The 15,730-nt window shown below is 41.8% G+C and overlaps 1 protein-coding gene across 9 annotated transcripts in view; it reads left to right on the top strand.

Annotated features, from left to right (window-relative positions):
- Positions 1-962: 962 nt before the first annotated feature.
- Positions 963-15,730, top strand: part of HTR4 (5-hydroxytryptamine receptor 4) — a 213,092-nt gene continuing 198,324 nt past the window's right edge. For 2 of the 9 annotated variants that reach the window (XM_058280655.2, XM_058280624.2), the window contains exons 1-2: positions 963-1,475; positions 14,882-14,963. In XM_058280655.2, coding sequence (XP_058136638.1) covers positions 14,938-14,963 — 26 coding nt within the window. In that variant the 5' untranslated portion in view covers positions 963-1,475; positions 14,882-14,937. Of the gene's footprint in view, positions 1,476-1,562; positions 1,708-14,881; positions 14,964-15,730 lie in introns of those variants that run through there. The other 7 variants (XM_058280667.2, XM_058280644.2, XM_058280606.1 and 4 more) reach the window with 6 other exon arrangements.

Here is a 15,730-nt window from a genome sequence, read left to right as displayed (position 1 = left end):
ATGAAAGTTTGAATTTTATTATTATTAGAGAAATAACTTACAGCTTTTCTACTTTTAACCTTTGAGAGGGGGATACAGGATGAATAAAGATTCAAGACACATAATACATGCCAGGGAGAAAAGTAACGGGTGGGAATTGCTGAGAGTAGGAAGTGTTGAGACACAGATTGGGCACAAAGAAAGTAAAGATGAGATACTTGGGCCTGAGAGAGACTAAGAAGGGAGAAAGAAGAGAGGGAAAGTGGAAGAGTAAGATGGGGAAGAAATATAGGCTATGAGAAGGACAGAAGAAGCAAAAAAAGAGGGAAATGAAAGTTAGGAATGTCAACAAAGGAAACAGAGAGAGGACCAGCTCAGCAGTTTGGGGTATGAACAGGTTGGTCCATTGAAACTTCCATTTCACTTGGGTTGTACTCACAAGTGTTAATAATTTTGAAGATTGTCTTGGAAGATTTATTTGCTTTTAGAGGTTAATCACTTCCCACAGCTTCTCAGTCTGTTATGTCAAGTTTCCAGGCAACCTCAGGGTTATTGGGGTTTGGATGTGTGTGTGAATGAATCACCCAGTTGGTCCTTTGGTCCTCTCACCTGTTTCACTGAAGAAAGGCTCTGTTCTCTCCTTCCCTGCCCAAAGTGACTTCTTGAACCCTTGAATGATTTTGCCCCTACAAGCTGAGGCCTTTGTCTGACGTGTTGGGGAAAAAAATATTGTTCATCATGTCACAGGTGCTCACAGATATTACAATTCCTTAAGTGACACATAGGCATGAGTTCCGGTAAGCCTCAACACAACCATAAATTTATGGTCCCCATTTTACAGATGAAAGCACTGAGGCTTGGCTCCAGTATAATGGCATGCTCAAGGTCACAGGTGGTCAGAGCCAGGAGAATAGGTAACTCCTGGATCAAGGAAGCAAATAGGGTGACAAACATTGGTAGGTTTATTTAGGAAGACTTCAAGCAAACGAAACACTGCCTCTGGAATGCTTGGGAGCCCTGTATCTCAAGTGCTGCTAAACTCATTCTGAACCCTGCTCCCAAACTAATCCTGCCCTGGCAGAGTTTAGAGGCATGAGAAGGAAGTAAGCTGTACAGGGGCAGGCTCTCCCCTGGTACGGACACCACAAGCGATTTCTTGTTTATTATCTTTCCATAGAGGAAGTGGGCACTCAGAGAGGTTAAGTAATTTGCCCAAGGTCACCCAGGAACGAGCAGTGAGCCCGGGGCTCGCTCCCTTCCACCATCGGATGGGCAGCGCTGGGTTCTGGGAAGGCGCATGCTGGCCAGCCCGGAGGGGGTGAGGTCCGCCCCGCACGCCCCTGCGCCCACTCCCCGTGCGCTGGCCGCGTTCCCGTAGTCCCCGGCGCCCACTGGGGACGGCAGCGGGCAGGGCAGTGGGGGCCGCCTGGGCCAGGGCGGTTGAGCCCACGGAGCCCGGCTCGGCCGGGGAGGAGGACGATGCACGGCGCTCCCAGGTGAGCGGGGGCTGGGGTCCTGCGGCTTGCAGCCTCGGGGCCGGCGCCTCGCACCCGCGGGTGCCCCAGCGCGGGGGCTGGAGCCGGCACCCGAGGGGGCGGTGGGGAGGGCGCAGGCAGCGGCTGGGAGCGCGGCGGCGGCAGCGGCAGAAGCGCGGCTCAGCGGCTCGGGGCGGCTGCTCCAGCCTGCCAGGGTGCCTTGTTCCCTCGCCTCGGGCAGCGGGTAGGTGCGGTAAGTGCGCCTGGGGTCAGGGCCCTGGGAGCCCACGTGTGCTGGTGGGGACGCGGCGGGGGCTGAGCGGCGCGCGGGTACTGGGGGGTTTGGGAACTCCGGGCTAGGGAGACCCGGCTTTGCCGCAGGCACGGGTTCCGTGGAGGCTCAGGGTGTAGGGTGTAGGTGGGGAGGCAGGTTGTGTAGAACGTGCTCCAGTGAGGGACCACTGTAGGTCTGGGACGAGCGCCCTGCACTTGGGTACGTACTTGTGAAATTGGGTATGTGTTTACTGACTATATGGGGTTGTGTGTGTGTAAAGGGTATATGTATGTGTGGAAAGAGAGAGAGAATGCCATAAGGTGTACATCCATAATCCCGTGCGTTTATAACCAGATATGTAAGTAGGGTTATACGGATGGTCGTGAATGTGTAACTGAGAGAGTATCTGGGTGTATGAGAGAGAGACAAGATATGTGTGTCATGAATGTGTAACTGGCTGTGTGTAGTGGAGGGGGGGCAGGCTGTGCTCCATGAGGCTGTCACAGTCACTGTCAGTACTAGCGTCCTGCAGTTGCCTTTCACAGCATCCCAATCCCAGTTTAAGATGTATTTTCCCTCTGTTTGCAACCCGGGTGTGTTGGCACTGTGTTGTTAGTTGCCTTCAGAAGAAGTAGCTGTTGGCTCGGGGAGGTGGTGGCTGGCAAAGTGAAGAAGTAATGGGCATGAGCTCCTCTTCCTAGTGTTAAGAGAAAATCCTGGCTTGATTTCCCTTTCAGTTCATGAAAATGAACAAAAATATATTTTTTTAGGATACAGGTTGCGCATGAACCAAAGGTAGTTTTTGATGCAAGTTTGTCTTCCCGAGATTGATGCTACTGGGATGGACTCCCCAGGTCAGAAAGCTGTGGGTGACGTGGGGGCCACTGGGCAGTGTGTTCCTAATCCCTTGTTTGGAACTTTAGCATCAGTGACCACCACCACTGCAGGAGAAGTTGCACATACCGCTGATGAGCACAGGTGGGGAAGGGAACGACGCTGGCGATGGATATGGTGCCTTAGAAATGAGGAAAAAGTCAGGATGGGCTAGGAGACCCAGGGAGTTCTGAGGAGCCGCTCTAAGGAGATGATGATTGTGAAAAAAATGGTAAAAATTGGACAGGTTTTGTAGCACTCTCAAGGAATTTTTAAGTCATTTTCATTTTACTCATGCATTCTTACACTAAAATCTCTGTATGTTTGCATCATTTCTCCCCAAGGGAAATATTTTTATTATAATTTTAATATACAGACAAGCAATAGTCATTTAAATTCCAGGAGTACCAAAACACATCAGAGCTAGCAGGACCTTCAGCAGTATTCAGTTCAGCCCTGTGGTGAGCAGATAGAGGTCCTGCGGCTCAGTTGTATCCCTGGTTCTTCTTGATAATCTGGGTTTCATCCAATGCTGTTCCTTCCAGGAGCCACAACAGCTTCATGACCCAAAACTCAAACGTGTTTTCTTTAACCCATGTTCTCCAGGACCTTCCAGACACTGTTCATCCCTCAACTCCTTCCCCAGCTTTACCAGCTAAGGACAGCCCCTGAAACCCAACATATACTGCCTGCTACCCTAGACAACCTCCTGATATTCCCATCACCCACACTTGGAAACTGGTCCCTAGTTTATCCCTTCTCTTCTTTCATCAGTAGCTGCCACGGCTTGAACAATAGGCAAGATTTGTCAGTTTTCCCTGTGTGCCTTTTGAATCTAATTCTTTTTTCTTTTTTCTTTCCACTCCCACCACCTTATCAGTGAGACCCATAATCAGGGTTTGCCAGAGATGGGAACAGATATAGGCTACGATCATTGAAAAAACAGCACAGCAAATGCACAAAGAGGAGACCCACAGTGAGTTCGTGATTGTTTCACTGTGTGACTAATGAGTTGAAGTTCTTGGGATGAATCTGTGTGACCTGAATTAAGCCTCCTCACCTTTCTAATCTCAGTTTCTTCATCTATGAAACGGGATGAAAGATTTCATCCAGAATCTAGTCACTAGATCTTTTCTTCAAAGTTTCATTCAGCTCTAAAACTCGCTGATTGCCATTGGTGTTCTTTCTTTTAGCAAGAAAAAATTCACCTAATGCCTCATGGCTGCATTTTAATATCTAACCATCATTGTGAAATTGTAATTTGTCTTAGGAAAAGGGAAAAAGAGTGAAAATGAACTTTGATTTAAGTTTGAGGTTGAAGATCAACACATCAAGCCTTAGAGTTGGAGGATTCTTAGAGGCCACCTATTCTCATGTCTCATCAAGTGCCAGAATCCTCCATATCATTGACTTTGAAAAGTGAAACATGAGTCGAGCCTTATTAAGACAACTTCAACAATATACTGTAATTCAGGGTTTCTCAAGCCTCAGTTCTATTGATATTTGGGGGGATTGTCCTGTGCATTGTAGGACATTTAGCAACATTGCTGGCCTTTATCCATTAAATGCTAGCAGCAGCTCCCCAGTTGTGACAACCAAAAATGCCTCCAGATATTGCCCAATGTCCCTGGGGTAGGGGGTGTGTGTGGGGGGAACTGCCCCTCCCACTGAGATCCACTGCTGTAATTCAAATACCTATTTTGTGGGCTTGTACGATTTTTTTAAAATAAAAAGGATGTGTTGCTGTGTTGCTCGCTGCCTTTCCACCCCCTTCCAATGTAGCCAACCTCACACATTTACCTTTCTCCCTCCTGAGTTAACACTGCCTGGTTGCTATGCCTGGAAATGCTCAAGATGCTGCTGAAGGCTGAGAAGCATTTCAGAGGCAATATAATAATAATCCTAATAGCTTGCATTAATCTATCCCTTGATATATGCCAGGCATAGTTCTAAATGCTTTACGTGGATGAGCTCATTTAATCTTCATTACATTGCCTATGACAGACATACTTTCATTTCTCCCATTTTAGAGATGAGGTAACTTAATCTTAGAGAGGAAAAAGAATTTGCCCAGGTTCTCTCAGCTATTAGGTGGTAGAGCTGGGGATGGATCGTGTGTTGTCTGATTGTAGAGTTCAGTCTCTGAATCCCCACACTAAACTGCCTTGCATGGATGGGATCTTGGTGTTCAGAGTAGAGCTGATTTTAAGCTTTATGTAGTCCAATTGTAGAACCAAGTTTGCCTCCAGAAAGGATGCTATAGACTTGTGAGATTGTGAGTTGTAATCAGTTGAAATAATGTGATTTCTCCTTTAAAGTTCCAAGGCATATGGAAAGAGAAAGGACTGGCAGCAGGGTTGGATAATAGGAGGAGGCATTGGGAAAAGGATGGATGGTGAGAAGGAACAATGAACGAGACATTTTTCCTATTAATGTATCCTTACCATCAATCTGCATTTTAGATATCTCTCTGTCACCAAAATTAAAGTTGCCATATTATTATGGACTTGCTCCTTCCATACTCTTTTTTTGCCTGCCCTTGGAGTCTTTCCTTCTGCATGCTGTTGACTTTTTATACCACTGAGGCAGCAGAAGGTTGTATGCATATGTACAGAGGGAAATATAAATGCAATGTAAATAGCCCCCAAATAGGTTCATTGATAAGGCCAACTTAAATATAATTAGAGTAAGAATGATTATCTTACCAATTACCAATAAACTTGAAAATCTAAGCAAGCTGTAAGAAGGTTGACTTCAAAATACACAGCTCTGGTAGTTGCTAGTGCATAAATAGTAAAGCGATGACTTAAACCCAATGGTTTAAGACAGTAGTTTTCAAACTTTGGTAAGGATCAGAACTATCTGGAGGGCTTGCTAAAACATAGATTGCCAGACCCCACCCCCAGAGTTTCTGATTCAGTATGTCTAGGTTGGGGACTGAGAATTTGCATTTGTAATAATTTCTCAGGTGATGCTGACACTGCTGGTCCAGAGACCACAATTTGAGAACCACTGTGTTAAGATCTAGGTAACTAAAATCAAGCTAACAATCTACTCACCTGAGCTTTTAGTTTTTAATAAAAAGATACCTTACTTTAAAGATAACTAAAGATTTGGATTAAAGAGAAACAATGGGTGGTACAACATTGAAAAAACAGTAACTGAGGGACAAATTGACATCTCTCCTGAAATCTCCATTGTTGCTAAACATCTATGCTTTGTTTCTCATTTTGAATTTCAGGAAAACACTTACTTTTTTTTCAGCTATGATACTTCTAGGTTGGATTAATTCTGATCTGGATCTTTTCATGTTCCTGGACTTCACCCTGCTCTACCACCACCTCAATTTGGAGAATCAAAAGTTTTTTGTTTTTTTTAAAGATTTATTTATTTATTTATTTATTTTTCTCCCCTTCCCCCGCCCTGGTTGTCTGTTCTCTGTGTCTGTTTGCTGCGTCTTCTTTGTCTGCTTCTGTTGTTGTCAGCGGCATGGGAATCTGTGTCTCTTTTTGTTGTGTCATCTTGTGTCAGCTCTCCGTGTGTGTGGCACCATTCCTGGGCAGGCTGCACTTTCTTTTGAGCTGGGCAGCTCTCCTTACGGGGTGCACTCCTTGCGCGTGGGGCTCCCCTACACGGGGGACACCCCTGCATGGCAGGGCACTCCTTGCGTGCATCAGCTTTGCGCATTGGCCAGTTCCACACAGGTCAAGGAGGCCTGGGGTTTGAACCACAGACTTCGCATGTGGTAGACGGATGCCGTAACCACTGTGCCAAGTTTGCTTCCCGAAAAAGTTCTTTAATATTTTGTCTAGGCTTTCTGAGGTTAGCAATATATATAATTTTACCATCCAGCTATTGTTTTCTGTGTAGTTTCTTTCCCTTTCAAATGAACAATCGCACAATGGAAAAACTCAAAAACCCAAACATAAATATTTATATGTAAATGATTAAATTTTGAAATTTCAATTAGAAAATGTTTATTTTAAAGCCAAATTTAAAACTCAATGGACACCTTCCTTCTTCTTGACTGTCAGCATCTGTTTCTCTTTGTGTGAGCAGACAACTTCACCTGAACAAGGTGCCTCCAAGTACTTGCTTAGAAAGATCTAGTTATTCTGAAACTCAGATTCTATTTCAATAGTGTTTATTGAAATTTACCATGGGCTATGGAGTTTTTTTCTTTTAAAGATTTATTTACATATTCCCCCCCCCCCATTGTCTGCTCTCTGTGTCCATTCACTGTGTGTTCTTCTGTGTCCACTTTTATTCTCATCAGGCAGCACTGGGAATTTGTGTCTCTTTTTGTTGCATCATCTTGCTACGTCAGCTCTCCACGTGTGTGGCAACACTCCTGGGTAGGCTGTGGTTTTACATGGGGTGACTCTTTGCATGGTAGCCACTCCTTGCATGGGGGGCACCCTTATGTGGGAGCATCCCTGCATGGGCCAGCACTCCTTGTGCGCAGCAGCACTGTATGCGAGCTAGCTTACCACACGAGCCAGGAGGCCCTGGGCATCGAACCCTTGGACCTCCTATTTGGTAGGCAGACACTCTGTCTGTTGAGCCACATTCACTTCCCTGCTATGGAGTTTATATACCTAATCTTCCTTGAGGCAGCCAAGACAATTTGTCCATCTTTCAAATAGAAGCAGTGTTCCACCTGCACCCCCAAAGACTTGCAGTTTTGGCACTTTACAACTTATCCCAGATCTCTGGAAAATCTGATTTTTGACATGAATGATTTAATAAAACTAACACACTTTCTTTTCAACATTTTAAAACAATTTATGAAAATAGGTTTGGAAACTACCATTTTAGATAACAATCATTTTACCTTAATGGAAACTACCATTTTAGATAGCTCTCGTTGTATCTAAATGAAAACTACCAATTGAGACAACTTTTTACCATGTTCAGAGGACTTTCATTTATGCTACCTTATTTGAAGTCCAGGAGTAGCAGCATATCTGCAAGAAAGGTGGGCTGGATATCTTAACTACATTGACTAGCTAGGAAACTGGGGCTTCTAGAAGTGAAGTGAGGAACTAGCAGTCACATGGTGCTAAGAGTAAAATTGGATCTTGGTTAAAAGCTTATCCTCTTTCAAGTGCCAGTAGACATCGTGGAGGTTTTAAGGAGCGTCATAAATATCTAGTTAATAAAATTGAGTTGGGAGAGTTGAGAGGGGAGATGACTGAGAGCCAGATTCTTTGTGTGGTAGCTTAGTAGTTAAAAGCCTGTGCTGTGGAACTGACCGTGGACAACTCCTCTTTTCCATCCTTAGTTTCTTCATCTGTGTAATGGGGATAATTGCACCACTCCCTGAGAGCCTGATGTGAAGATGAATGGCTTTTACCTTTTTAAATGGTTGGAGAAAATTCAAAAGAAGAGTATTTTGTGGCAGGTGAAAATTATATGAAATTCAAATTTCATTATCCATACATAGAGTTTTATTGGCACACAGCCAGGCTTATTTGTTTACATATTGTTTATGGCTGTTTCTGCAGTACAACAGCAGAGTTAAGTAGTTGTGACAATGACATTAGAGACTAAGGAGCCTAAAATATTTTCCATCTGGGCCTGCACAGAAAAAAATTTTCTCACCCTTGCTTTAAACTGCTGTATGTCGGTGTTCCCCAAACTCCCATCATTTGCATACTACTTTGATGATTTTTGCCATCTTCTCATACCATCTGGAGCATTATCTAGATAACATTTTTAAAAAATCAATTAGTTTTCCTTAAATAAATTTATCTTATAAAGAAACAAAAATGTAAGTGGAAACCAGTACCAATTGCAAGAAATAGAAGGTAACTACAAAAACATATGCCGTGAAAACAAAAACATAGTCCTCAGCTAAGTAGCTGGAGCAGACACTTCTGGTGTTTCTCTCATTTTCCTGCAGATCGCCTCACCATTTGTGTGCACACCAGCCTCACTTCCGTGTCATCCTTGGAGGGCTGGCCTTGGTCTGCTGGAATCTACTTTGCCCCCAAACACAAAAGGCAGGCGGTACCTGAGAATGCACAGGGTATGAGAACAGCAATACCCAGTCGCCTTATCCCTTGTCTAGGACACGTCTGAGGCATATACTTCATGTCATTTCTCATAGCTTCCCTGAGGGATTCAGCTTCAGTGGCTCAATAGCAAGTTTCTTATTGGCTTCCTTTTATTTCCATTCCTGTACCACCACTCCGCTGCCAGAAAATCTACACCTGCCAAAAAAACTATGGGCATTACGCCTCACCTCGAGATTAGCTTTTGGGGGCACCCGACCAAGATAATAATGTTTCTTGGAAAATATTGTGAGTCTGAGACCAGTTCTTTATTATAAAAGAGAGATTAGCAAATATCTGGAGGTTTTGAAAGATAAAGTAGCATCTATATAGGTTCTTTTCTTCAATGTAAACAACAGGGATTAAATAGGAAATGAAGAGAGAACATATTTTTTACCATATGATCCAATAGTACTAATGCTTTATCTCCTTCCTGGCTAATCTCATGCTCTTGCTCCAGTGGCAGGTGAACCACACTTTTGGAATCCATGTTTGACCTCACTGGTACTCAAAGAGAGGGCCCTGGGCCAGCAGCATCCAGCAACAGCAATATTTGGGAACTTACTAGAAATGCAGATTCTCAGACCCCAACCTAGACCTACTAAATCAGAAACTTGGGGGTGGGGTCAGCAATCTGTGTTTTCAGGAGAGGAAATTATCTTCCCTGTAGTGAGAATTTGCAATGTTGTAGTTTTTCAGATCACCTAGGAAATTTTTTTCATAATGAAGGTCCAAAGAGCTCAGGTTACTGGAAAGGCACAATCATGGTATTTAAAATACTGTGTTTGGGATGTTTGTTTGATCTGGTGGGATTGTGTGTTTTAGTGTGTATGGCTGGGAGTGGCTTAGGGCAGTGACCTGATGAGACCAACAAGAAGCATTTGAACAGCTCTTAACTATCACCTATTCTTACACATTTCTTATTTTTGTTCCACTTACTCAGAAACATCTGTGATTGTATTTAGTAGCTGGAACCTATTTGAGACAGTATATGTGAAATGAATGGCCATCCTTTTTGAAATCTAGAAAATAATTCAAAACACATGGTCTTTTTCTGGGATATGAGAAGCAGAATTATCACAGGCCACCACAGTCCTACAAAGTTATCTTTGGAAGAAACCTTATCAGTTATGAAAATCACAGATTCTTATTTAGGCATCCTTAAAGGGTTATCCACATTCTGCCTAAATGCTTCCAATGACAATGAACATAGCTCTTCAAAAAGAATATCCTTTAACTTCTAATTGATTTGAAAATTCTCCCTTTGCTCACCTGCCCAGTACCCTCTGCCTCACTCTATTCTACATGTGGGGAGATTGAGACCCAAACTGGTGAGTAGACTTGCTTCAGATTGGCCAGTAGCAGGGTCAGGCTGAGAATCCAGACCCAGTGGCTCCTGGTCTGGTGCTTCTTCCATTATGTCAGACTCTCACCCTTGATTTTGCTATTGAGATAAGTAATATTTTACTTTTTCTTGACACTTGTCCAAAATAAATGCATTAGAATATGCCCTTCGATGTAGAAATTTAACTCCTGTAGGCATATTCTATAAAGGAACATGGTCAATCTGAGCACAGTTATGCATGAATATCTACCCATACAAGCAACACCAAAGTAAACAAAACAAACTGTAGCAAAGCAAGCTGAGGTTAAGACATGGCTCCAGGTTGGCAGATGTTGGCAATCTATCAAACGACATTGATATTTCATTCCAATAGGCGAGGACTATTTATAAGTGAGCCCTGTGCTCAAATTTATAATAGAGATGCAACCACACACCTTCTGTTAACCATTAATGACTGCTCCACAGCAATATTTCAGAGTATTCTGAATCCAAGAACGAAGGTAAAAATAGGATACACTTACATGTTGGTTTTGCCTGTTGGAATCAGCATTGAGTGGCATAAATAAGGAAAGAACAGAGTTTGAATGTATCCATCAAAAAAGGAAGGTAACGAATCAGAGTTGTATGTTGCTGTAGCTTTACATTTGTGACAGGTAAAAGTGTTTTGAGTATGTCCAGTGTCTTGAGTTTATCACAGTCCAGAGAGAATGCTAAAACAGTCAGAGGTAGAAGGGTTTGGTTGACTCACTCGCCTCTGCTCCCAAGACTTGCCATATTCTTTCCCTATTTATAATAGCTCTAGCTCTGTTTTTCTGAAGGAGACCATCAGGAAAGGTATTGCTCCTTGTATTCAGAACAGGGGTAGGATACAACATGACTGTCATTTTAACACACATATGCATGCACATACAAGATCTTTCAGAATTTTCATTTGGCAGAATTTCTAGAAGTGGTATTACTTGATCCTAAGCTTATGGGATGCTCTCAGTTGATTGCACTGTTTAATTAGCTAAGTGGTGTTTCATTAATAAGCCAGAACTTATTAAGTATGCAAGATAAGGTAGGGTGTTCCTGCCTTGCTTCTTCCCTCTGCAATCTTTCCAGCAAGAGATATCCCTTGAAGTCACAGCTGATTAGTTATCCCTGGTGAGCCCTGCACAAAATGGTGGACTATAATTGATTAATCAAATTAGGACAGGTATTAATCACCAGCTCCCCTTTGGTGCCTGTTCATTTTTCTCTGAAAAGTGCATGCTGTCTCACTGGTTTTTGAAATGGCAATCTTTTTAATTTACTCATTGGGTTTTGATGAGCAAAATATAGCTATGTATACTGCTTTGAATACAATCTTTTCACTGTGTCGTAACATTTTCAAAATGTAGTTTCAGTAAGATGAACTTTAGCTAGCTTTTGACTGTTTTTTATTTCTAGCCTTTCTTCATTCTAATCTGTATGCTACTATAATTTTGACTTTCTTGTGTATTACTTACTATTCTTTTGGTTGCAAGTAATGACTGAAACTCAATTTAAACTGGATGAAGGGGAACAAAAGGAATTTGTTGACTCATATAATTGGGAAATTCAAGTACAAAATTGTCTTAAGACACTGCCGAATTTGAACCTTCAAATTATGTCAACAAGATACTGGCATTCTCTATGTTGTAAGTCTGCTTTTCTTTGGGCTAGCTTTATCTCAGGCTCTTCTGATGAAGTGTCAATGATGGACACTAGTAGGTTCAAAGTGAAAGCCCACCCATTTAGCAATGCCAGGGGAAAGAGAGACTTTTCCTATTAAAAATCCCAATGTTGACTTTCACTGGCAGAGCCAGTAAGTTCACAAATCTCATGGCTAGGGCATGGGCCAAACTCATTGACCAGTCCTGGGTCAGGTGCTCATCACTGGAATTAGGGATTAGAGCAGTACCTTAAAAACATGACTAAGTCAGGGAAGGGTGGTTCCATAAAGGAGAATAGATGGTCAGGAGAAAATGACAGTAAACACCATCTTCCATCAGGAGATGAAATTGTGATACAATGACAAGGACTATGCAAGCTAAAGCTTGAGCTGTGAAATTCACTGCCTTGGATTAATCATCAAGTCATCCTCTCTAAACTTCAGTCTCTTCATCTGTAAAATGGAGATAAAGACTCAGAGATTGGAAAAGGAGGAAAAGGGCAATGTTCAACACTTATCAAAACTCTGTAAAGGATAATTTACTAAGATGAAATGGTTTTTGCTACTTTTTATTACCTTCTGGAATGGTTTTTATTTTACCTCCCAATAGGAAAGTCACTTAAACTCCCAAGCCTTGGTTTCCAAGACAGAAAATTAATTAACTACTTAGTTCACTCAATCAGTGAAGAGAATGCAATATGCCAGACATTTTTCAGGCATTGAGAACACACAGACATCAATTCAATGTCCTATGCTTTCTTAACACTTATATTCAGTGACAGAGATATCACAAATATAGAAGTGATTGGTTGTATATAGAGTGTGTACTAGGAAGAAAAATTAGAGAGGATAAAGAAGATTGAAAGTTTTAGAAAATATGGTCTGAAATTTTAGGTAGGCAGTCAGGAAAGGCTTCTCTGAGGAAGTGATATTGAGTTGTGTCCACAAGGAAGTGAGCCAGTGAGAGATTAATGGGAGCATTCTAGGGAGAGGAAACTGCACAAGGAAAGGCCCTGAGGTGAGGGTTTACTTTTAATGATCAAAGAAAGTAGCAAAACTGATGAGCTAAAGGGCAGTGGAGGGGTGTGGATATGGCTGAAGTTGAGATTGGAGAGGGACTGGGGTCAGATGGTATAGGGTCTGCTCGGCCATCATAAGGATTTTATTGGATTTTATTCTAAAAGTGACAAAAAGCCAGATGAAGTTAAAGTGAGTGAATGAAATTATTTGACTCATGTTTTTAAAAAAATATCATTCTGGAGTCTGTGGGGAGAAGAGATAGTGGGGCTAACAAGAGACCAGTGAGGAGCAGATGGTGGCATCCCAGGGAAAGGAGACTTAGACTAGGGTGGTGGTTCTGGAAGTTATAAGAAAATGTAGGTGAAGAATTAGTTTTTGAAGTAGAGGCAATGAATTTGCTGATGGTTTGGTTGCAGAGTGTGAGAAAAAGAGAGGAATCAAGGATCTTACAAGATGTTTTGTCTGAGTTATTGGATAAGGGGGTGGGCATTGGCTGAGAAGGGGACACTGGAGAGGAGCAGGTTCTGTGTTGGGTTGTGGGAAATTAAAAGTTCAATTTGAAATACTTTTTAGTCAGCCAAGTTGAGGTGTCAGGTAGATAGATGAGTCTGGGAAAGGCCCAGTCTAGGGATATAAATTTGGAAATCTTCAGTGAAGAGACTGCATTTTAAGCCATGTGTTTACTTTGGGATATGATCCCTCTGGGAATGATTTTGGATAGAAGAGGAAAGGGGACTACACCTTGGACCCTTCAATAGTTAGAACTTTGTGAGAACATTCTCTCATGAACTACTACAAATATACAGTACTAATACAGGGTGTTAATAATGGGGTGGGCTAGGGGAAAATACACCAAATGTAAGCTATGGGTTGTACTTCATAGTAATATTTTTATGGTGCTCTTCCATAGTTTGTAACAAAATTTTCACAACAATCTAGATGGTGGTGGTTTTGTATGATGATGTTCGTTTTGTAAGTTCACAATGTTTACTATGCACTTGTTATATATGCATGTATGAATTATATACTTCAATACATTTTTATTAAGAAATAGGGCTTTGTGCTTTGGTGTTTCAGTTAAAATGTTACTCCACATTTAAAAATGTAAGCTAGATAAAAGTGGACAGTACTATTTTGTGGGACTCAGAGTCCTCCCCACACTTTTCCCAGCCCAGGAAGTGGACATGGGAATCTGTGAAGTGTTCGGTTTTTGGAGGTTCTAAAGATCAAACATTATACACCTCCAGTTGATCTCCTGTGTCCTTTCCAGCTCTGGTGGTCAGCCATTTTTTCTGCAGTTCCAGGCACACAAGGTTGGTCTGTCCTTGTCAAAGCATCCAAGGGCCCAGGCTGAGTTTCATGGTCTCGTTATGTGGATAAACAGATCTTGAGTTTCTTCCTGGTAAGATTTGATTAGAAAACCAGCAGATGGAATTATAGAATGTTAAAGCTGGAAGTGGACCTAGAGATCATCTCTCCCAATCAGTTTCATTTAATGAGGAAGCAGATGATGAGGCTTAGAAGAAAAAGGGGGCTTGCTCAGGGCAACCAGGGAGAAGGAAGAGCTGGGTTCTGTCCTCAGGTTTTTTTCATTCGCTAGTATGTGGAACAAATGTTAGAAGTTCTTAACCTTGGTTCATGGACGGCCTCAGGGAATCTGTGGGCTCCCCAGAAAGTGTGTAAGTTTGTGTATGCACATCCATTTTTCTCTGGGCAAAGATTTCTCAAGAGTGTACTTGATTCCCAAAGGAATCTATGATTACTCACCCTAAAAATGGGGTTAAAAAAAGACCCTGAAAATCTTTACAGGTAACAAAATGGCTGATCACTTAAGGCAAATGTACTACTTTTAATCATAGGAATGTAGTTACCTATTTTTACAGCTAGCACCCAAGTAAAGGTCATATAAATAAGTTATTTTGGAGAAGAATGAAAAATAACAAGCAAACTGATTAACACGGAGTGAAAATAAGTGTCTGTAGATTTTAATGCCAAGGAATGCAAGGAAACTTTTTCTCATGCCTCAATATGCCAATAGCTTTTGATTACAGCATTGTTTTTTAAATACTTCTACAAAGCAAAAATTTTAAAGCAGTTGTTACTTGGCATTCTCCCCTTTAACATAGACTTTTACTTTCCTATGTTATCTTCCCATCTAAGCTCTTTTTTATTCCCCTATTATAGGACCAGCTATTTCCTGTGGGCACTGAAATCCAACTCACCCATGCCTATTTCCTGTAATGGATGAACTTGATGTTAATGTGAGGTACGCTACATTTTTGTATATGTTGTGCTATAATTGAGGGCTATTTGTCCTATGAAGCCTCAGAAAAATCCATTGTAGTGGAGTTACAAAGCTAATAGATGTGGGTTTTCTCCAGCATTTTGTATGTAATCATATATGTGATATTGCTTGAGTATTAGTGTTTTTTAATTTCTGCTTAAATTATAAATGTAATGTAGCTGTAAATGTTTCCAGCTGCCTATTCTAAAAGTGTGCATTATACAGATGCTGTTCCACGAAAACAGATATTAATTTCTGTAATAAGAAGAAAGATGTATCTAAATGGGTAAAAATAGATTCAAGATGATCTCTCTGTACATCCAAAAATCAGATATCAATTTAGGTAGTTTTGTAAAACGGTCTAGTGTGCCCACTTCTGTTTTCAACGAGGTCATCAGATTATGGGACATGATGGAATCATGGCATGGTTACGTAAAGCCAAATGGTTTTTTCTGTTTGTTGTTTGTTTGTTTCCCTGAAATTTCCTGCGGCCCTTAAAGATGAAATAATAGGATGACACCTAGGGAAGTTTTTCTTTCAAGCCTTGCTGCAATTTTGGGGGCACAACCAAATATGCACTGATAACTGTATTTAGTGGGGCTTAATTGTTGTGAAAGGATACTTGGCATATGAGGCTAAGAGGTACCCATAGACATCAGTAGCTGGATGACATCCTTAAAAAATTCATTTCTAGTACAATCCAGGAGCGGTTTTATTCTTCACTTGAAACTTGTAGAAAAGAGTGTTTT

This window comes from Dasypus novemcinctus, chromosome 2 (assembly GCF_030445035.2).
Source record: "Dasypus novemcinctus isolate mDasNov1 chromosome 2, mDasNov1.1.hap2, whole genome shotgun sequence".
Taxonomy (NCBI): domain Eukaryota; kingdom Metazoa; phylum Chordata; class Mammalia; order Cingulata; family Dasypodidae; genus Dasypus; species Dasypus novemcinctus.
Note: the sequence above shows the minus strand (reverse complement) of the source record. Positions and strands in the feature narration are given on the sequence as shown.